The sequence below is a fragment of the Callionymus lyra genome, chromosome 6, assembly GCF_982586985.1.
Source record: "Callionymus lyra chromosome 6, fCalLyr1.hap1.1, whole genome shotgun sequence".
NCBI lineage: Eukaryota > Metazoa > Chordata > Actinopteri > Syngnathiformes > Callionymidae > Callionymus > Callionymus lyra.
Window position 1 is genome coordinate 6,065,024 of NC_141823.1, and position 18,285 is coordinate 6,083,308.

General features: G+C 41.0%; 1 protein-coding gene across 2 annotated transcripts in view; it reads right to left on the reverse strand.

The window, feature by feature from the left end:
* Positions 1 to 7,381: 7,381 nt before the first annotated feature.
* Positions 7,382 to 18,285, reverse strand: part of unc13c (unc-13 homolog C (C. elegans)) — a 196,708-nt gene continuing 185,804 nt past the window's right edge. For both annotated transcript variants that reach the window (XM_087793270.1, XM_087793269.1), the window contains exons 31-33: positions 12,643 to 12,735; positions 10,443 to 10,602; positions 7,382 to 8,965 (exon numbers count right to left, since the gene is read on the reverse strand). In XM_087793270.1, coding sequence (XP_087649396.1) covers positions 8,680 to 8,965; positions 10,443 to 10,602; positions 12,643 to 12,735 — 539 coding nt within the window. In that variant the 3' untranslated portion in view covers positions 7,382 to 8,679. The remainder of the gene's footprint in view (positions 8,966 to 10,442; positions 10,603 to 12,642; positions 12,736 to 18,285) is intronic.

The following is an 18,285-nucleotide window of genomic DNA, read 5'->3' on the forward strand; positions in this document are numbered from 1 at the left end:
AAAACTAAAAATTAGTGATGGTCTGATGAAGCTTCATGAAACAGTGTCATTATCTTCAGAGTCCACAAGATAGCAGTCGTTGCACTATTTTCCTTTGATTTGAACAACTGTTCTAATAAAAGATCATTTTTAAATTGATGGCACCACCTACTGACCTCTGAACAACATGTCACTGGACTATTGTAACAGTTTGTTTTCATGTCTTAACAAGAAGGATGTGTCTCGCCTGCAGTTCATACAAAACTCTGCAGCCAGAATTCTGAGCCGCTCTAGTAGAAGAACTCACATTTCTCCGATCCTTAAAACTCTTCACTGGCTTCCAGTTTCTTTCAGGATCAACTTTAAAATTCTGGTTCTTACTTTCAGATCTATTCATGGTCAGACTCCTCCTCGCATCACTGATCTGATCCAGCCTTACACCCCAGCTCGGGCTCTGAGGTCTGTGGATCAGAATCTACTGATGGTTCCTGAACACGGTTCAGGACCAGAGGAGAGAAATCCTTCCAGACTGTTGCTCCTAAGCTTTGGAACCATCTTCCTCTCTCTTTGCGCTTGATGGAGTCTACTGACTCCTTTAAGAAGCATCTTAAGACGTTTTTATTTGTTCAGGCTTTTCCTTGGTTTTCTTAAACTCATGTTTTGTTCTCAGTGTTATCTGACCATTAAAGTATATATTTTATTGAATATTGTTTTGATTGTTTAAGCGCTTTTTGACCCTGGTCTGGAAAAGCGCTATTTAAATACAAATTACTTACTTACTTACTAATTCAATGAAACCTGGCATCATTTTTCACAGAGGGTGACATCTACTGGTCTTTCGAACTGTATCGTGATACAGCATCAGCTGCTTCATGAAGCCTCATCAACACATCACTAGTTGACGGAGACATAAGGAATACGGATCCAGTGGAATTCAGAGGCAACAGGGCTGGTGAAGACTCTTGAGTGTATTGTAGACTTTTCCTCCAGCATCTCTACGCCGGGGGTGAAACTGGAAACACCAACCATAAGTCGACCGCTCAATAAGTGCTCTTACGTATTGTGCAAAAAAAAAAAAATGAAGATTTCAATTTGCTGATCCTGGAAAGTAAATTTCATGGATCATAAATTCCTGGAAGAACATCTACTTCACTTTGGAATTCTCAAGATGCCCGTGAGAGCTGTTGAGTCGTACGACTGTGAAGCCAAAATGATTTGTCAGGAATGAATGATTTACTTCTCACCGAGCGATCTTGTGACCAGATTCCTGATGGAGTCATTTCCATTTAATCAAAAGCCGTGAGGAGAGTGCAGGCACCGGCCTGAGAACGAGACCCGGATGGATGTTTCTCCGGCGAGACATAAATTACGTTCCTCGTTGTCATGTGTGTTTGACATAAAACTGTCAACAAGCTGAAGCAATTACAGAAATGTTTGCCACACAACAAAGGTCGGGAGCTGATCTTTACGGTCTGACAGAGATGTTCATCGATCTCTGCTGTTGATGTGACGGAGCTCAGTGTTGCTTGACGGAGTCAAACAAGATTCCTGCGAGTGCTCCCACCAGAGGGCGCTTTTTTCCGTCATCTACGACATACAGTACCTGTATATGACAAGTTTATCACCAGATCATCAGAAATACACTGTCTAAAATTGTAAACTTAAAACATTTAAATGCCACAAATGGAAAATAAATAAACAGATGCTAAGTGACAATGCTTATTTCTAAATTCCTTTTTATTCCATAAAGTTTTTGAATAGGTTAATGATACAAGACCTTTTATGTGAGATAACTCTTGGTTAGTTGTCTTAGTTTATATTTGGCCCCTGCTTGTTTTGACGTTATTAAATGTGGCCATTGTCAAAAAAGGAATGGACACCCCTGGTCTATGATTTTATTTTCAAAAAGGAAGAAACAAAATCAATGTTATTTAAAAGAAAGATAATTGGCAGTAACTTTAAACATGATATGGTAAAGCACGAGTACAAGTATTTTTAGGATTACGACTGGATAAGAGAATGACAATCGATAAATGTAAAAAGCTCATAGACATCAGATTGCATCCTTTAATTGGCTGAAATCTAAATCTAAATTTGTTTTAAACAAACAATAGATACAGAAAAAATGAATGAACTGATAAATAATTTTAAAAGGATTAGCAAACGTATTTATGTATTTAAACAGTATGACTGTGATAGTAAAGGATTACAAGGAAGACGCTCTTAATTTGAAAGCCGAGCGTTTATCTCCTCCTTTTAAACGGCATTTAGGGAATTTACCGTAAAGTTTAGCGAGAACTCTTCAGATTGAAGTTTAGTTAGCTTGACAGCATTATGATGTCAATGCTGTATTTGTATTAAAATGTAAAGTAACGTTGACTCGAACACACTTCATTGTCAGTAAGACTAGTTATGATGCTGTATTGAAAGATAGACCAGCCTTATGTTGCTTCTGATTGGTTAATATGGCTTGGGGCCTTCTGTGATTGGCTAGACATATTTTTCTCAATACATTTTTATTTTAAAACGTTTTAATTAGTTCATATCATTTTATTTTTCATTCATTATTTTTAAAATATGTTAGTAACACTGTGTTTTGTTCGTATGAATTCTGCTGGATAGAGGCTAAAAGAAAATATATATACTTACCATATTAATACAATGGAGTTGTTTTCTTTATAGAATAGTCGGTCATAAAAAAAATAATTCAAGTAATAATAACATTGAAAAATATCAATATTTAAAAAACAAAGAAAAACATGAAAACAGAAACAAATATAGCTCATTCATTTTAAAAAACAAACAAATAAATGACATACAAAAATGAAAACAACCATTTAAGTTAAAAAGCAAGTCGAAAAAAATGATAAAAAGACTTTAATAATCTGACGGGTCTGGAAAGAAGTAAATTAAAAGACAAAGATTATATAGATACTGAATTAAACCAAAACATCAGACGCATAGTGAAGAAAACTTGGTTGAAAATGCTAAAAAGTCATCTTCGAAACACGTAACAACTTGTTTTGACATCTGACTGAAGCTATTCTTCTTAACTCTCAGTATGAAGGGCAGATCCGAGCTCGTCTTCACCTCCTCTTCCTTCCATTAGTCGTCAGGAGGAGGCGCCGATCATCTTCTCCCACGGAGCTGGCGGACTCGTAATTACACTCCGACAGATTGGTGAGGGAGCGAGGGCAGGGAAGGCGAACACCCACAGGGCACAAACACCCAGTTAAGACCATATTGTTCATAGACTGACGCACACCTACACTGCACACGGAGGATGTAGTGCTGCCAATAACACATGCTGTACACACACACACACACACAAGTGTGATGATTTATTAAAGCAGACAAAAGAGCACTTTCGCACGACCCTTTAGAAGCTACAAGATTTTTTTTCTTCTCATTCTTGAGGCGAGAATCTCCATTTTCCGAGAAAAAAAAAGCGGACAGTAGAGGTTTGATACCCTCGACTAGAAGTTTGTGACGACAATGCTGACACTTTCATTTCGTGCGGGGAGATTTGACTGGCACATTGAATCAACGTTACGGACATCAGCCACCATCGCGCGTCAAAAGTCCGACTAATAAAAGGAGACTGAGCCGAGGTGACAGCTGGAGGACCGGAGCGTCGCCGTGGAGGGACGAGAGCTGCTGTCGATCTCGAGGGGGGGGGAGTTAACCATCATCTGAGTTAGTTATGAACATGGGGAAATAAATCTGTGCCTTCGTGGCACATTTAAGTGTTTTAAACTTGTCAAGGCAAATAACGTGTAGATCCCTTTTGGAAGAGATTCATAGGTTTAATAGATGAAGAGTTTGACAGGTGTCAATCTAACGTCAAATCATAATCCTGAACCTCTTTTGTATCATCAGTGTCTGCTTGTACAAAATTCTTTTTTCATTGAAATATTGACATCATCTTAAGCTCCGCCCACTTAAAAACACTTTGTTTTTCTGGAGATGAAATCTTGTAGACCATAACCACGCCCACTCTGCCGTTATTGGTTTGTCACTGTAACAAGTATGTTTTATTATAAATGAAGTTCGTCAAAGTGTTTGTTTTTTATTGTTGTGTTTCTTTTTCATTTCCGTTTTGTGTATTATTACTTTTTGTTTAAGTTCTGGCTCTTTTTGTTCACAAGCTTTTATTTTGAAGGTCGGTGCTCTGCTTCGTGGTGGAAGTCCAGCAGTTCACTCTCTTTCCTGCTGGACTCTGTAAGTTATATTTAAAATGAATGTATTTCTGTTTCATTGTGATGTGTCACGTACAGTAGTTAGTCATGTGTGTAGTAGACTTGTTTAGGAATGTTCTGTTCATGTGTATCTTGTCGTCTTACATGTTTAGAAGAGCGCACAACAAAGTATGAGCCATGTGGATGTGCAACCTTCGTCGTATGTGTGTGTTTGTGTGTAGGTGTGAGGTTTTATTTGCAAGAGCACCATCTCTTATGTTTTCGTCTGTTTGACAGGTATGTGTAATGTTGAAAGATTTTATTTATTCATTATTTAAAGAGCCACTGTGTTTATTTTCCAACTCCAAGGGACTTGCTGTATAAACAAAGCGGGCATGGTTACAGCTGACTGGAGGGATAGATAAGGGTAAGATAAGATAAGGGACTCTATAAACATTAAGTTGTTTCCGGAAAGTCCTCAAAGAGAAAGGCTGTATATTGAGCAGTAATCCAACCACAGACGAACTGAACAACAACAGTAACACAAATAAAACATGATAAATGAAAAAGAAAACATTGCAGGTTGTGTAAAATCAACTTACGCAGTCTTTGTGTGGATGAATTCTCGACTGACCATACGTTCGTACTCTCTTCTGGTCCCAAACATTGAGTCGTTATCAAGGAGATCGAAGTGGATGGATTTAGTTTCCTCCTCAAGGTGTCAGAAGATTCTCTCAGAGACAAAGAGCTCAGTCATCCGAGGGAGACTGAAAGTAAAACTGCTGATCCTACACTTTAACAACAGCCAGTTTGCAACTTCCAGGTGAGACGTTCTGGATGAACAATTCACTCTTCTGCTTGTATATAATAAAAACCATTTAAAATGGGCAACCAGATTCGCAGAAACTTTTGGGTTCCGTGAAAAAAATAAGAAAAAAAACAACTATTCTATTTTTATAGTGCCATTTTCCAGTCCATCATTGCCTCCTTGATCACTGTTTGGTACCCTGCTGCAACAGTTATTATGTGTTTTATTATTATTATTGTTGTCTATTTTTAATACCTCTGGAGATCTCTTTTGGGAGATTAGGTTTCCAGTTCACAGCAGACAAGAGAAGGTACAGCAAGTTTCATAAAAGAAAGAACAAGAACAAAGGGCAAATAAAAAGAACAAAGTGCAAATATGAAGTGCATAGATTAAAGGAAATAAGTATAGAATGCAGATATAAACAGAAACAAGCAGGTTTTTTTCGTCTGCTCAGAAGGTGATTGATTATAGTACCTGTGTGTCACTAGGACATCAAGGTGTGTGTGTGTGTATGTGTGTGTGTGTGCACATAAACACAGTATCTGGTTCTGACCCAGGGTGGACTAAAGTCAGTTAGAAATGGTATCTAATCTTGATTGACATTGATTGTCCCCAAAACATGACCCACTTTTTTTTTTAAAAGTAAAAAGTACATTACTATGGCATCACCAGGGGTTATTCTCCGGGACCTCACCGTAACTAACGGCATGGATCAAAAGAGATGATGAAAGGCCTCGACACACATCGGGAACAGGAAGCGTTATCTCCACGTCGCAGGTCATAACTCCATCTGTCTGCTAATGCAAGGCAGCATCTGTTGTTCAACCTGAAACGTCCTCCAAACAACACTCGATTGTTCTTGAGAGAGAGATTGATGGAGCGTCCCGGCGTGCAGAGGACGAGTGTCTCTTCCTTCAGGCCACAAAAAAAAAGATCATTTGACTATTTTGAAACATTTATTGAATTGAAAATAAAGAAAAAGTGATAGTTTTATCACGACCAGACGATCGAGGTAATATTTTGTTGCTGTAGCCAAACAGGTATATTGTGACTTCAACTTAAAGGTGTAGTTTGTTTTATAATGTAGTTGAACCGAGATCTTCACTATAAAGTTACTTAAAACCAAGAATTAGTGTTTTCCCTTAAGAGCTTGTTTGAACTTCCTGTTTGTGTCAATATGTATCACAAAAAGTAGAGAGGGAACCTTGGTTATTGATTCAAAAGTGGTTATAATATTGATAATTTATAGTCGTTTAAATGTTTGTTATTGATGGAAAATGTGTGTTATCACATTTACTTTACAAAAATGATAACATATCTAGTGCTTGTGTTTAAATCATTAATTGGTTTGAGGTGGAAAATGAATGTATGCAAATGACACATACCAGGTTTAGTCAAATGATCCATCGGGAAGAAAACTAACCATCGTGTCGGTTATCTAAGACCAGATGTGATTCATCACCATCTGGGTTTTTCCGCTTGTGAGGTTTGTTCTCGTCTTTCGGATGGTCAACAACTTACAATGAGGGAATAAAGACGCAGAAATCGGAAAAGGAATGTTCTGTAAAAGATATCTCCTTGTACAAGTAAAGTCATCGGACTCTGAACCATCTCTGGTATATGTATCAGTTTTATGACTTGAAAGTCATCTTAGGTTAGGTAGAACTTCATTGATCCCTAAGGAGGTCTCATTTGGGAACTCTTACAAGTGTCCTCGAGGCATTTTAAAAAGGGATCTATCAGAAAACATGGTTCAAAAAATGTTTAGCTACATATTCAGGGATAATTGAAAAAAAACGGGTTTTGGTGAAGAACCATGGTGACAAAAACGGGTGCTTTTGACAGTAGTGATAGTTGGTGAAGCTTCATTAAGAACTCTCTTTATTTTCAGAACCAACTGGCTTACACTCCTGGTCGGAGTTTTAGGCAAAAATGTATGTCCATGCTAATGTAGTGACTGGAGCTCAGTTGTCTTTGTCTTCATCTTCGTCCAAAAATACACTTAAAAACATCCAAATACCCCCATACTGCTCGTCTGTAACGTTATCTCTTTGCCCCGACCTGTTGACCCACCTGAGGATATTTATTCATTAATAGTCACTGATGTGTGTTTTTTGGACTGAGGGAGAAAAGGTGTAACTTACCTCTTAACTAAGCTGTTTTAAAGCTGGTATTAAACAAGCAGATATTTTTATTTTACTTGTTCAAAACGCCCACTCAGACCTGGACATTCTCCTTAAAACTCCCACAAACTTCTTATAAAAGTAACTTGTAATCACATGACGAGCAACACATCGACAGAACCTTGTGACTTATTTAGTTTCCAAACTATAGGAAGAACAAACATTTATCTTATCGTTGAACTGAAAAAAAGGCACCGAGAGTTTGATGAAAATGACCAAGATGTCTTAACACATTTCAATACTTTATGCACATTGAAGAAAAGTAGACTTTTGTACAATATCTCACTAATTATATTTACATGACATACAATTTGCCATCAGTGCAATACATAGGAATGTTGCATATTTACCAAAATGTTAGACTCTTTCCTTTTCATGGAGAAAAATAATTCAATGATAGAAGCTGATTTCATAACCCAAAAAAGTAACCCATTTTTGTATTGGAAAATAAAATCTATCAACAATCATTAAAAGATTTGTAAAAGTAACACATGTACATCTATGTATTCATACATGTAATGGATTGTTTTTTGTACAAATATCATATAGAACTTTGGCAGTTTATCAGGAATAAACTCGGATAAATGAGATCAAACCGTCTGCACGTCATGTTCACAGTGGTCGTTCGAAGGCTGGAAGCTGATGGATGAACAGAAAGAGGAGGAGAAATGAAAAGAAAGTCAACAAAGAGGAAGAAAAAAAAGAAACGTTCGTGAGCACTGGAGGCCGTTGTCACTGTTGTCATGGTTAGAAAATTACAAACACCTATGAAGGTTTACATAGCAGTCATCGCCATTTAAAAAAACATCTTCAGGTGGACTACAAAGAGTTGGGAGGGGGCGGAGCCGGTCGGTACCCCGGGCCCCGCCACCCTCGCCGGACGGCCGTGACCCCCCACGGGGTGAGACATGAAAACAGGACATGCACAACAGTGCGTTTGTGGAAGAATGTGAAGCCCAAACCTTTTTTTTTCTTCTATTTTTTAAACGAGGGTGCAAAATGAAAGACTTCGCAACAATCCAGACGCCACACAGTCAGACTTACACGGACAAAATTAACCGAGCAATTTCCAAACACCATAATCCGAATACTTTTTTTTGTGTAGTTTTCTTTTTTAACTTCCACTGGTTTGGCACTTTATTGGAACAAATTTCCGTTCAAAAAAGACTAGATGTTGTACAAAAAGGTATTTCATGTCTCGTTAACATAACTGGTATAATATAGTACTTATAAGCATACGGTAAGTAAACACTTGTACATACTGTAGTTTTTAAAATGAACATTCCAACAGATGTTTTACGCACATGCACAAAAACAAACAAACACAACTCTCTCGCTTTCTCTCGTTTTTCGATTACTGCTTCGCCCATTTTTGGCCTTCCCTTCCTTTTTTCTCTTTGGACAATCTCCACCTCCTGCGGTGTGCAGCCTCCGCCCTGAAGCCCGTCGGGGCCTAACCCTCGCTAGCGTAAGACAACTCTTAATACTGCATTTTTCCTTTTTTTTTCCCACGTTTTCCCCGCACGCCACACTACGACACTTCCTCGGAGGAGCGCGTGTCCGTCTTGAGACGCACAAACTCCTTGGCGACCTCGTCGTTGGTCCTTTGCGAGAGTATCCTCATGATGGTGAGGCCGGTCTCGTCCATGGAGATGCTCTTCATCAGCGGGTAGTTGGCGGAGCAGCTCCCGGAGTCGGCCAGCTCTCGCAGCTGGATCACCGTCATGCCGATGATTCGATCCTCGCGGGCGAAGCAGTAGTCCTTCAACGACACGTGCAGTTCGTAGGCCTCTGGGCCGTGTTCGTTGCTCAGAACACTGGAACACAAGAGACGCGCTTTTAACAATCTACTAAATGTTACTTGAGTGTTTATCAAAGCAGAACTGTGTTTGACATCATTTATCCTCTCGCCTGTGGCTGTTTATTTAACGTTCTTCACTGTGTGCTCCACGTGACTCCATTAGAGTTAGAGGTTCAGAGACAGAGTTTAAACTCATTACGTTGATCGCTTTAGTAGTCGAAGAACTCTACAGGAGCTAAAATGTTTTCAAAATGTTTAATTGAAGGGATCAGTATATATTTATCTTCCAGAACTAGTGATGTGTCGATGAGGCTTCATGATACTGCATCGGTTGTTTCATGATACAGTGTCTTATTTATTTAAAAGACCACTAGATGTCACTCTCTGCTTTATAATCTTTGACTCTGATCTACTAATTCAATGAAACATCATTTTCACTGAGGGTGACATCTAGTGGTCTTTAAACTGTATCGTGATACAGCATCGACTGCTTCATGAAGCTTCATCGACACAACACTACTTTCCATTTACTATAACTATCCTACCTTGTTTCTATCATCATCTACTAGGGCTGTGTATTAACAAGAATCCGATAAAACGACACGTATCACAATACAGGGTCAACAATACGATATACTTTGATAGTGTAGTAACCAGAATATAGTTGTAGTATTGTTGAGTACTTGACTCTGGTGTTGCAGAATTTACAGACCACATGACTCTTGATGAAGTCGTAACTGCTTTCATTTGTTTTAAAACCAAAATATGTCCAAACATCAGCTTTATGTTCACTGTATCCTCTCATCCTCCAGGATTTTGCAGGAGTTAAATGTTCGTTTATCATTAGAGGACATAATGACTGCTGCCATCTAGCAGCCAGAAGTTTAATTGCCGCAGAAAAATGAACAAAATCTCTAAATGTTTGCTTATTTCTTGTAATAAAATGAATTACCCGTAAAATCTCTAAAAACTATTTTCCAAGCCTTTCACAATTGTGTGACGTAAACTGTAAACCAATGCATTATTATTTTCCCTTTACTACAGTTAACAAGCCATTGTTGCTTTAAATGGAATTTAGTATCATTGTCTGATGTAATCAACTTCAACAAACGACTTCTAACTCGTATAGTATTACTTTCTGAATCGCTTTCAAACTTCATCAACCTGTTTTCCAACTCTTATGTTACCCTGTTGCTTCTCTCTGTGAACTCATCATTGTGAATATTTTCAGATTTAGATTGCCGTCATGCAAAATGTGATTATATCAACATAAAAAAAGACGTACAAACAGGGCCGGGTCTAGGCAGAGGCAAGAGGGGGCCTGGCCCCCTCAAATAAATGTTGTGCCCCCTCAAACTTACATGTAAGTAAGTAAGTAACAGCACAATGCCCCCTCAAGATTTGTAGCTGCCCCCTCATACATGCCTGTCTAGACCCGGCCCTGCGTACGAAACGTGTTACTTTACGTTTCAAAGCTTGACCAGAATACTCACTATTGGAATGTTTCATTGTACTTTGGTGACCAGTTGTTGTTCTTGGTCTTGGTGCTGAACTTGCGCTTCTTGTCAGCCAGGTGGGGTCCGATGGCGTTCACCTCCACGAACGGGCGGAACATGGCGTTGGTCTGCCAGATCAGGTTGTTGACGGCGACCACTGCGAGGAGAAGAATAAATATATCTTAAAAAACTCCTGAAGGTAAAACTGTCATTCTCTGGGCGAGTGACTGAGAGGAGGAAACGCCCGGCGATCCCACCAGAGCGAGAAAGAATTGAGTTTGACAGCGAAAACATTTTCACTTATCTGAAACATTTACGCTCGGCGACGGTGAATATCAAGAGTCTGGGATTCACACATATGCTGTCAAGGCTCAACAGACTCGGAGGAGGAGGCTATTAAGAGCGGCACGTCGGCTTCAGTCGGCCATAATACAAGTCGTGGATGCACTTTAAAACCTTGAATTCTCTACTTTCAATGCCCGACAATAACCTGATGGTGTAGTTAGGTAAGTTAGAAATTATTATTTGTAAAGTGCCTTTCGCAGATACAACTGGATTTTTTTATTTATTCGACTGTTTTCTGTTGTTTTCACGATTGACAGATAAACTTTTTTATTCTTTGTACAATGTCAGATGGTTAAGAAGTAGTGATGAGTTGATGAGGCTTCATGAAACAGTGTCATTATCTTCACTAGATGGCGTCTCTGCACTATTTTACTTTGTTTTGAACAACTGTACTAATGAAACATTATTTTTACACTGATGGCGCCACCTACTGACCTCTGAACAACATGACACTGTTTCATGAAGTTTCATCAGACCATCACAATTAATAAGGTTATTAAGATGGAAAATTAGAAATTTAAGAGATAAAATCGACGAAAATCTTTTTAAATTATACAAAATAGAAAATAAATATGATACACCCCTTGTCCTCGACAAGAATTTGCCAAAAAAACAAAAAAAATGTTTTTGTGGCATCCCTTTTTCTGCCTTTTGTTTTAAGTTTCACCTTGACCCAGAGACAACACAAGGGATACCTCAAACACATTTGTTTTCGGACCTTCTGGTCACCTTGACCCTAGACAACAGATGGGTCGAAGTAACCAGCAATAGTAAGAAAAATAAGAATGGATAATGAGGCTGAATCTTTATTTGAAATATGTTTTTGGGAAGCAGCCATTAGCGCAGTGATGCTATTTTGAGACATGCTTTGTCAAAACTATCTTTTGAAATAGGAGGTGATAAAAAGACCTTAACGAGATATCTTAGTGTATCTGTGAAGTATCCACAACACAGTTTAAACAATGATTTGTACTGATGGTCAGATGAAGCTCCATGAAAAAGTGTCATTATCTTCAGAGTCCACTAGATGGCGTCTCTGCACGGCGTCTTATCTTTTTTTGAACAACTATTCCAATGAAACATCTTTTAAACTGATGGCGCCACCTACTGACCTCTGAACAACATGACACTGTTTCATGAAGCTTCATGAGACCATCACTACTGATTTGTAGCAAGATGTTGATGAAGCTTCATGAAACAGTGTCTTTATTTTTTGAGCCCACTAGATGGCGTCTCTGTGGTATGATCTATAGGGTTGAACAAATAACTCAAATAACTTTAAAATCAAGTAATTAGTAGTGATGTGTTGATGAGGCTTCATGAAGCAGCTGATGCTGTATCACGATACAGTTTAAAGACCACTAGATGTCACCCTCAGTGAAAATTATGTTTCATTGAATTAGTAGATCAGAGTCAAAGATTATAAAGCAGAGAGTGACATCTAGTGGTCTTTTAAAATGAAGACACTGTATCGTGAAACAACCGATACAGTATCATGAAGCCTTGTAAACACATCACTAGTTTATTTGTAACTTTGCGTCTTAATACAATTTACAGTTTTTTGTTAGAGCTGCCATACTTTCCTTGCTAGCTGGGACTGCATTATGATGAATGTATTTTTGAATCAAGAAAAAAAAAACTTTTTCTCTGTCTAGGAAAATCAATTTCCGATTCACAAAAATGCTTAAAAACCAAAATAACCGCGAGCCAGAGTTCAGTGTTCCGTGTGTGACATCCTAGATTAGAGCCTCGTACGTTCGCTCCTCGACGACTGCGCCTGCTTATCTTGTCGCCGGCGGCAACGACGAGCTCGTCGAACATTTGCATGAAGGAAAAAAAAAAAAAAACTCACCCTTCACGCTGACTTTGTGCTCCCCGGTCCCCGGGTGAGAGATGAGGTTCACCTGCATGGACACCTCGCCCACCGATCCGTTGGATGATTGACCTGGGAACCGACACAGAGCAACAGCGGCGTCAAGAGAGGATGTTCCAGGAATCAAGGCCATCGAAGACCACGAGGTGGGATGAGAGACCACGAAGTGGGATGAGAGACCACGAGGCGGGATGAGAGACCACGAGGCGGGATGAGAGACCACGAAGTGGGATGAGAGACCACGAGGCGGGATGAGAGACCACGAGGCGGGATGAGAGACCACGAGGCGGGATGAGAGACCACGAGGCGGGATGAGAGACCACGAGGCGGGATGAGAGGCCACGAGGCAGGATGACAGGCCACGAGGCGGGATGAGAGACCACGAGGCGGGATGAGAGACCACGAGGCGGGATGAGAGACCACGAGGCGGGATGAGAGACCACAAGGCGGGATGAGAGGCCACGAGGCGGGATGAGAGACCACGAGGCGGGATGAGAGACCACGAGGCGGGATGAGAGATCACGAGGCGGGATGAGAGACCACGAGGCGGGATGAGAGATCACGAGGCGGGATGAGAGACCAAGAGGCGGGATGAGAGACTGAGAGACCACGAGGCGGGATGAGAGACCACGAGGCGGGATGAGAGACCACGAGGCGGGATGAGAGACCACGAGGCGGGATGAGAGACCACGAGGCGGGATGAGAGACCACGAGGCGGGATGAGAGACCACGGATGAGAGACCACGAGGCGGGATGAGAGACCACGAGGCGGGATGAGAGACCACGAGGCGGGATGAGAGACCACGAGGCAGGATGAGAGACCACGAGGCGGGATGAGAGACTACGAGGCGGGATGAGAGACCACGAGGCGGGATGAGAGACCACGAGGCGGGATGAGAGGCCACGAGGCGGGATGAGAAACCACGAGGCGGGATGAGAGACCACGAGTCGGGATGAGAGACCACGAGGCGGGATGAGAGACCAAGAGGCGGGATGAGAGACTGAGAGACCACGAGGCGGGATGAGAGACCACGAGGCGGGATGAGAGACCACGAGGCGGGATGAGAGACCACGAGGCGGGATGAGAGACCACGAGGTGGGATGAGAGACCACGAGGCGGGATGAGAGACCACGAGGCGGGATGAGAGACCACGAGGCGGGATGAGAGACCACGAGGCGGGATGAGAGACCACGAGGCGGGATGAGAGACCACGAGCAAGATGAGAGACCACGAGGCGGGATGAGAGACCACGAGCAAGATGAGAGACCACGAGGCGGGATGAGAGACCACGAGGCGGGATGAGAGACCACGAGGCGGGATGAGAGACCATGAGGCGGGATGAGAGACCACGAGGCGGGATGAGAGACCACGAGGCGGGATGAGAGACCACGAGGCGGGATGAGAGACCACGAGGTGGGATGAGAGACCACAAGGTGGGATGAGAGGCCGCGAGGCGGGATGAGAGGCCGCGAGGCGGGATGAGAGACCGCGAGGCGGGATGAGAGACCACGAGGCGGGATGAGAGACAACGAGGCGGGATGAGAGACCACGAGGCGGGATGAGAGACCACGAGGCGGCATGAGAGACCACGAGGCGGGATGAGAGACCACGAGGCGGGATGAGAGACCACGAGGCGGGATGAGTGACCACGAGGTGGGATGAGAGACCACGAGGCGGGATGAGAGACCACGAGGCGGGATGAGAGACCACGAGGCGGGATGAGAGACCACGAGGCGGGATGAGAGGCGGGATGAGAGACCACGAGGCGGGATGAGAGACCACGAGGCGGGATGAGAGACCACGAGGCGGGATGAGTGACCACGAGGCGGGATGAGAGACCACGAGGCGGGATGAGAGACCACGAGGCGGGATGAGAGACCACAAGGCGGGATGAGAGGCGGGATGAGAGACCACGAGGCGGGATGAGAGACCACGAGGCGGGATGAGAGACCACGAGGCGGGATGAGAGACCACGAGGCGGGATGAGAGACCACGAGGCGGGATGAGAGACCACGAGGCGGGATGAGAGACCATGAGGCGGGATGAGAGACCACGAGGCGGGATGAGAGACCACGGATGAGAGACCACGAGGCGGGATGAGAGACCACGAGGCGGGATGAGAGACCACGAGGCGGGATGAGAGACCACGAGGCGGGATGAGAGGCCACGAGGCGGGATGAGAGACCACGAGGCGGGATGAAAGACCACGAGGCGGGATGAGAGACCACGAGGCGGGATGAGAGACCACGAGGTGGGATGAGAGACCACGAGGCGGGATGAGAGACCACGAGGCGGGATGAGAGACCACGAGGCGGGATGAGAGACCACGAATCCGGTGGTTTTATTCCTGTCATATTGATTTAAACGTGTAGAACTGGAGCCCGAAATAAAACGTTTGGGAGGTTCTTTTCTCAGCACCGGGAGCCAAATACAACCTTTTTTTTTTTGCTTCGGGCCGAACAAGACAAACACGTTTGAAGACCAGGAGGAGGAGGAGGAGGACGCTACGATGAAGGGATGAATCAACAACTTTCGGGAAACAAACAGATTTCCTGCAGCAGCAGGAAAACATATATTTATGATTTTTATTCATGAGACAGAAGCAAAAGTAGTTCTTGTCCTCACATCATGTTATAGTTGTGTAAAGATAGTTGTTTGTGTTTGTTTGCTTTAGTGTGAATTTTGTATTAGGTGTTTTGAAGTAAATAGGAAGTTGTGTACTTGTAGATTTCTCTGCAGTATATCTGCAGTAATCAGTTTTTTGGTTAATGTATACAATTCACTGTTCATTGTTTTGCCATGGTTGTGTTGTTGAATTTTTACGGGGTCCGTAGATGTTTTTTTTTGTGTATACATAAGAATGAAGTCGACAGATTTTTGTGTTTAATATTTAAGTGTGTGTAGTTTGTTTTATTTCTATTACATGTGCTGTGGTTGAAAACTCTTAATGTGTAGTTTTCAGATGTATTTATTTATGTGTGTCATTGTTTATGTCTTGTTTGTATTTGTTTGTGTCTCTTAGTATTTTGTGTTTTGAAAGGTAAGCTATAATAGAATATGCTAGTTTGTTTTGAAATATTGTGTAGGTCTTTGCTAGCACGTATGTGTGTATCTGAGTTTTAGTGTGTCATTGTAAAGGGTGTTTTTGTGTACACAATTACATTTTCAGTTTAATTGTGTCATATAACGTGTAAGACACGTATAACATATAAGTGTTTTTATTTATGTGTGTCATTATGTATATCTTACTGTGTAGTTGTCAAGTATATGTTGTGTCAATGCTGTTGTGGATATAAGTTAGTGTATGTTTTGTTGTGTGACTTGAAAATACAAATACTTGTACATGTGATTAAGTGTACACTTTTGTTGTGTTGTGGTGTATAAGTCAATGTGTTGGTGTAGTTGTGTTGTATAAAGAGGTTTATTGAAGAAGTGTATTATAAAGTGTATTTAATTGTTTATGTTTGTATCTGTAAGTGTATGCTTTGGTGCATGTCTTAAAAATATGGCCATGATAGAATATGCTAGTTTGTTTTGAATTATTGTGTAGATGTGTACATGCACAAATACATGTGTATCTAAGTTATAGTGTGTGATTTTAAACAGTACATATTCAAGTTGTGTTGTAGAAAGTACAAGTGTTTTATGTATTGCTATGAGTGTATTACTGTAAGTAGTCAAGGATCAATCAATCAATGTTGTTTCTATGATGTTGTCGATGTTTGTCTGTTGGAGTCTGTTTTTGTTGTATGTCTTTTAAATACACATTCATGTGTATATGAGATTAAGTGTGCAATTTTTGTGCAAGTGTTTGGTTGTGCAAAAGTACATATTTGAGTGTAGTTCTGTTGTACAAAGGACAGTGTTCTATGTATTATTATAGTGTATTACTTGGTAGTTGTCAAGGATATGTTATGTTTATGCTTTTGTTGATGTTTGTCTTTTACTGTATGTTTTTGTTGTGTCTTTTAAACCCAAATTTATGTGTATATAAGATTTAGTGTGCGATTGTAAACACTGTCGACACAAGTCGTTGTGTTGGTGTACTTAAAGAAGAGTATTTATGTATGTCATTGCGTACATGTTATAATGAAGTTGTTAAGAACTATAATTTTTGTCTGCAGCAGTTTAATTGTGTGCGTCACAAGTCGTACCTAAACTCTAATCGTGTCTTTCGTCGAGCGTCAGAGAAACGCTGCACAGTTACAGGTTGTCGGCCAAACAGCGATTAGCCTCCATTACTGACCATGTGTCCCCCCCCCACCCCCCCCGAAAAAAAGTGCCTCGCCTCGGAGCCCGGCGTGGAGCGAACAGATGCCGAACACTGGGAGGCGGAAAGTGAGTCTGTTCTCAAACCAAGGGCTTTGCTAATCGAACAGCTAATCAATACGTGCCAAACATGCTGCGCCAGTTACGGCTGGTAATGAAGGAACAAGCCCTGGTGATTTATCGTAATGACGCCCCCAAACCACCAGCAGAAGAGGGGGTGCGGGGGGGGGGGGGGCAGTGCTGCTACAGCACAATTAAACTCCGGACTTGCGGGGAATCAGCCGAAGCGAATCCGCTCCCATGCTTTAGTTACATGTTTAAATGACGGCTTCTCCGTTTCTCTGCGTCAGCGGCGGAAACGATGCTCCATTTATTAGCAGCAATTAAGTTGAAGACTCTCGACTGGAGCCGCAGGACCAGAGGCTAATGCCGAGTCGAAATTGATGAACGGTGAAAAAGGTTTTCGAGAGGAAAACATTTGACCCAAAATTGCCTACATAGCCCGGAATTAAAAACAAAGAGTGTCCTGTTGCATTATGGGTAAAAGGCAGGCAGAAGAAAATAAACCACTTATTTTTAAATGTATTGTTTACACAAGTCAATGTTTTGGTGTAGTTGTAATATATAAAGAGTTTTCAAGTGTATTTATTTACGTGTCATAATTTGTGTCTTATTTCGTAATTGTTTACGTCAGTGTATGTTTTGGTGTGTCTTGAAAATATGACTTTAATAGGAAATGGTAGTTTGTTTTGCAATATGTGTGTATCTGAGTTTTTAGTGTGTCATTGTAAACAGTGTTTTAATGTACACAAGTTCACGTTTTAGTGTGATTGTGTTGCATTACAGAGATATTTCTAGTGTTTTTATTTATTTTTGTCATTGTGTATGCCATTGTGTAAGAAGTTGTCTTTAAAACACACACATATAGAAATATATAAGTGTGTGTTTTAAAGACAACTCCTTATATATATAGCACTTGAAAACATGACTTTATATCATTTGGATTTAGATACTAAAAACAAACTACTTTACAACATAAATGTCATTAAGAGACAACTTAATGAACAAAATGATAAAATAAATTAAAATAACTAGCAATTAGTTTATATATATTAGCATATATATTTTTGTATTTATTATTTTTAAATGTATAGTATATATGTCTGTATATGTGTGTGTGTGGGATAAAATAAATAGGAATTAAGCAAATAATGAAATCATAAAATAATAAATAATAAATGAATAAATTCAATGTTTCAAATATTTAATAAATATTGTATATATCTATATTATTTGCTCTATGACTCAAAAAAATATATAAATGGTGAAACAAGCAATGACAGGATTTAATA